The 5,881-nt window shown below is 27.2% G+C and overlaps 1 protein-coding gene across 1 annotated transcript; it reads right to left on the reverse strand.

Annotated features, from left to right (window-relative positions):
* Positions 1–665: 665 nt before the first annotated feature.
* LOC124914435 (serine/threonine-protein kinase RIPK-like) lies at positions 666–2,672 on the reverse strand. The gene is made up of 5 exons (XM_047454980.1): positions 2,258–2,672; positions 2,043–2,178; positions 1,595–1,731; positions 1,381–1,504; positions 666–1,288 (listed from the first exon to the last, which is right to left on the reverse strand). Exons 1-5 carry the CDS (start codon positions 2,660–2,662, stop codon positions 705–707), a joined length of 1,386 nt encoding a protein of 461 aa, XP_047310936.1. The 5' UTR covers positions 2,663–2,672; the 3' UTR covers positions 666–704.
* Between the last annotated feature and the right edge of the window lie 3,209 nt (positions 2,673–5,881).

The raw sequence follows: 5,881 nt of genomic DNA on the forward strand, positions 1-5,881 counted from the left end.
CATGATAAATGTTACAATTATAAATAAATGAAGCTAAAAACTCTATGAAAATAATAAATATAATAATAATTAAGAAAAAAAATCATGGCCAATATATTTGTTATGACTTTTAGATATGAACTGCTGGAGTGTTGTTCCATTACATTTCAAATCCCTGGATTCTAGGAACAACATGAATAATAAAATGTCAACAAATAATTAAACAAATAGAATGAAATCTAAATAAATAAGAATCTACTCTTTTAAATTTAGAAAATCAAATAAAAAATTAAATCAGAATCTCATTAAAATAATAAATATATATATTTAAATTTTGTAAAATTAAACTTGTGACAATATTTATTATTAGGAATTTTTTTTTTTTTCTTTTAGTTTGCTTACAAACATGTATTAAAAGGAGGATTTCTCTTTTATCCTTATATTTTCTTTATAAACATATAGCTAATCAAATTTTATATTAACACTTGAGAAATAATTTAAAATATTTTTACCTTAATTTAGAAGTTTACATAATTTACCAAACACAATATAGAAAATTTACTATATATTTATGAATAAAAGAATAGGGTTTTCAAATGAAATTAACTTTTTGTTTCTTATTACAATTTTCTTTTAAATAAACAATATTAACTAATCAATGCTTCTAATACTATTATATATGCATTTTTTTCACATAAACATGAAAATATCTCTAGTTCAACTACTCATATCCTGTGGTGCCTTGGAGAGCTTATTCCATTCAAATTTCGTTCAATGGCGGTCTCCGAGTACACGATATGTGGCTTCGAAGACTTCGTTCGACTCTTATGATTCCCATCATTCATGTTTTGGCGACGATGTTCCCTATTCTGATGGCTATCTTGACCACGATTTTGATTATCTTTCTTTGCAAACTCCTTTTTCTCCCCGGAGTTCATTTCTTTGCGCACATCGCTTTGAGGAGACACGGTGAATACAAATGTTGTACCCACGGTTAGGTCATTAAAGTCCTTAAGTGGCTCAAGAATCTTGACAATGTGGCTCATGGTTGGCCTATTTTTAGGTCGATGGCTTAGACAATCGTAAGCTAATGCAGCCGCCTTTATGGCCCCCGACTCTGAATATTGGCCTTCGAGTTTCGGATCCATTACCCTCCTTAACCTCCGAGCATCCTTCAACATTGGCCTTGCCCATTCCGCCAAATTTTGTTCCCTATTAGGTCTACTCTTGTCAACCTGTCTTTTCCCAGATAACAACTCCAAAAGTACAACTCCAAAACTATATACATCGCTAGCCGCAGTCAAATGACCTAAGACATAAATAACTCGAGTTAGAACATAAATAAATATATAACATGCATAATTAATTATAAACCCTAATTAACTTTAGAAGTAATTATACCGGTCATGATGTATTCCGGAGCTGCATAGCCTTGCGTGCCCATGACTCGTGTCGAGACATGCGTATCATCCCCCTCCGGACCATCTTTCGCTAGCCCAAAGTCAGATAGTTTTGCCGTATAATCCTGAAAACCAATAAAAAAAACATGTTAGTTAACAATATCGAATCAAACCAATCAAAAAAGAACGAAAACTAAGATTAAAAAAAAAGTTACCGAATCAAGCAAAATGTTTGCAGCTTTGAAATCTCGATAGATAACTGGCTTCTCAGCATCATGTAAAAATGCAAGTCCCTTGGCAGCACCAAGAGCAATTTTCATCCTTGTTGACCATGGAAGTGAAACCGAATACCCTATAATATAATTTTTCCCAAAAAACATTAATTAAAAATAATTAAAAAAATAAATCTCAATTAATTAATATTAGCTAGTGACTTCTACTTTCTTTATTTATTAATTAACTAATTAATTCAAACTTTTCTATCCTATGACTTTTTCCTTTTCCTAAGCCTGCCAATTGTCAAACATTTTGTTGTATAATCATTGTCAAGAAATAGTCTTCCAAATTGTTCTTGTTTTTTTTAATCAAACCGTATTTTAAATGTAAATTGAACCCGTAATTTTTATCTTGAATCGAAAAATGATACGAAAAGAAAAAACTTACTTCGAAAGAGTTGATTTTCCAAGCTTCCTCGAGGCATATATTCATAAACAAGCAATCTTTGTTCATCTTCACAACTATAACCAATCAATTTCACTAGATGGGGATGTCTCAATTGTCCAAGATAGATCACTTCTGTCTATAAAAATTAAAAAAAATATATTAAAAAAAACATTTTAAAAAAAAACTTACAAAATTTATATATGATTAGTACATACCAGCCACTCTTTATGACCTTGAAGACCTTCTAAATCCAAAAACTTAACAGCAACCGGTTGAGCATTCAAACCAGGTCTAAGTCTATCATCAATAAACCCTTTATAAACCGGACCAAACCCACCTTCTCCGATGAAATTACTGGTCGAGAAACTCTGAGTTATTACTTTCAATTCCGCAACCGTGAACGCATGTAGATTAGTTCCGACCAAAGACATTGAAAGATCTTCTGAAATAGTTGAACCGCTCAAATCCATCATTCTTTGAAAAGATCTTTGTTTTGTCACTGTTTTCTTAACCGGTTTTTCGGTTTCTTTGTAGAAATCGTCGTCTAATTTGCCGCCGCCGCAGCAAATGTACGATTTCCATTTCGCCGCCGTCGTCAATTTGGACTTAACTGTTGTCATTTATATAATTGCTCCGATCAAATTTAGAGAGAGAAAGAAATGGAGAGAGAAATGATGCAAATTGTATGGATTTATGGTTTGTTTATATAGCAGATGCTTTTTGGTCAATATTTGTGAAAAGTATGATATTATTTAAATAATTCAATAAAGTCTACAAATTTTGTTGAATGAATAATTACAATACTAACCCTCTTTCTTGACTTTTTTTTTGTTAATGGAACGTTGTTTCTTTGATTGTTCTATAGCTAGGTCCAAAACCGGGTTTTAGAACTTAATTGACCATTAATTCGCATATGGTACACTTTTGGGACTTGTTTGATAATGGTATTTTTGGGGGGTTTTTTTAAAAAAATTGTTTGATGCGAAAATGGGTTATTTGAGTTTTTAAATTATTATTTAATTAATATGATGATATTTTAATATTTAAGTTCAATAAAGATAAAATAAGAATATTTTTAATTGATAAATTAAATGAATGAAAATAAATAAGATGAGATATATGTTTTTTTTTATAAAATTTCTATAAAAAAAAACAGTTAACAATATGTATTTCTATTAATTTTAATAAAAATAACATTGTTTATTTAGGCCTTGTTCGGATTGGAGTTACTCTAATAACTTAGAGGGGGAAATGAATAATGATTGGTGATGATTTTGAGGAAATAAGAATATTTTTGGTAAAATTACTTAAAGGGTATTGATATATAATAATAAAATAATAAATAATAATTTAAAATAGAGAGTATTTTAGTATTTTGAGTAATGAATTGGGTGATGTGATTGATAAAAGTTGAGTGAAAAGATGTTTGAGTGAGTTGGGTTATTTAAATAACCCAAACCGAATAAGGCCTTAGTTAAGTCTTACCCTAGAGTCAGTCGGTCAGGAGGCCGCCTAGCTGGTCTTACCCTAAGCCGGTTTTACCCGGCTATGACAGAATAAAGATAAGTCTAACTAAAATTGATTATCTACTAAATTTGTATATCTTAAATTTTTTAAAACAATAATAATATTTATATTAGTTTTCTATTGGCTAATGTGATTAAAAAAAATCTCATTTCTATTTTATTCAACTCCATATTAAATTTTTTTACCTTCATTTTTATTGTCTCCATTTCATTTCTAACTATACAATAATATTAATTTCTGAATTGCTTTTACAAATATATATGACCACTGTCCCTAGTCTATTTTAAAAAAAATTGAATTCATTTACTTTATCACTTTAAGCTTATAATTAATTTTGATATTACACTAATTTTTCATGACAAGTATATCAATCCAATGATCCCAATTCCCAACCCACAAAAACTATTAGTCTCTATTTAAAATTTTATTACAAAAACTATTACTTTATCCATTAAAATATATTTTTTATAAAACAACATTTAAATAATTTATTTTTTTATCAAATAAGATTTTTCAAAACAATCTATGAACAAACAAGTCCCAAGTTGTGTATATAAAGATAGAGATTGGTGTAAAATTGTATTAGTTTGAAATATGAACACGGTTTCACATAAAGACTGTTTTATATTTTAATTTGTTTCATTAATTATTAGATTTTAATGTATGTGTGGGGTTGATTCGATTGCTTGTTGAGCACATGATTACAATAATAATAATTATTATTATAATTATTGTATCCTTCTAGAAGGTAATTAGTGTATGCTAATTATATTCCATTGTTAGGGCACTTACTCTTAACTAACTAAGGTCTAGTTTGTTTATCATTTTAGTGTTTATCATATGGTTTAGTACATAATCATTTGATGTATATAATGATATGGCATGATAAATTAAGGGTTTAATTAATATATTTTATTTATTAAAAGGTTACACAAAAGATCATTAGTTAGTTGGTGGTGCAACATTGCAACATTATGTTTTTTGCCCAATTGGAAATGATTAATAATATGTATTAATTAATATTAATTATGATTCATTATTCTTTAATTAATATCTTATGGAAGATTTTAAGGTTCTAAAAGGAAATATGTTATTATCAGAGAGTAGTAGGTAAGTGGACCCATCTTTTATTTAAAATGTCAACTATATATATATCATCATTTTGGAGGAAAAGAGTGGGATCCAATGAAAACGTCAACGTTAAAGTCAGATTTCATTTTTATCATTAATTAAATTAAATTAAATTGTTCATTATCTTATAAAATCACAATTGGGTCTTTAAAATCAAAATAAATTGAATTTGAAAGAAAACAATATTAAAATATGTTTTATGGATAAAAAACGTCGCATTAATTCGAACCGAAAAAATAAGTGAGTTTTTGTCAAATTTAAATAAGGTTATTTTTATTTAAAATATTCTTATTCAAATTTAAAGTTGATTACTTATAACGTTTTTATGATAAAAAAAAAAAAACTTAAAATATATTAATATTTAGCTTAATTTGATTTAGGAATTTATTTAATTTTAATTTAAAAAAATATAAAGATAAATATATCACATCATTGTCATTCTAATTTTAAAATAATTAATTTATTAATTAAAATATTAAAATTTTATTATTTTAATTTTAAATATAAAATAATATTTTAGTAATTAATTCTAAAAAAAAAATCTATACCCATATTTTTATTAAACAACATTTCTTTTAAAATCTCATAAAATAAAATAAAATAAAAAACAAAGATCAAAACAATCTGGCATCAATTGCTGCCAAATCCAAATTGAGGTTTTTTTTATGGATCACCATGAGAGAATAAAAAACGGCCACGTTAGAGTTTTAAGAGACAAATTAAAAAAAATATTGATTATTTTATACATGAAATTGGATTGAAAAGCATAAACATAATTAGGAAGTGTTTGCAAAAAAAGGGCATTAACATGATTGATGGAAGTGACCATATACCAACCAATCAAGATTAAACTCAAAAAATGATTAAAGTATGGAATTTGAAAGATAAAATTTGAGAAAAAATGACGTGCCGTAATTTGATTGTCTGAAAAAATAACAAATTTTTTCTCTCTTCTCATATTTTATTATTTTTCCAACCGATGATGTAGTGACATATCATTTTTTCCCTCATTCTCTCTCAAATTTCCTCCCTTATCACTCATCGGTAATCTATGCCTAATAATTTGTCAAATAAAACACACACAAACGTTCATAAGTTTATACGATTTGTACCATAATAACTTTAACCTCAAATTAATACATTTTTATTGAGAATAGAAACGTAACCTTACACGAGATTTA

This window comes from Impatiens glandulifera, chromosome 9, assembly GCF_907164915.1.
Source record: "Impatiens glandulifera chromosome 9, dImpGla2.1, whole genome shotgun sequence".
Lineage (NCBI taxonomy): Eukaryota > Viridiplantae > Streptophyta > Magnoliopsida > Ericales > Balsaminaceae > Impatiens > Impatiens glandulifera.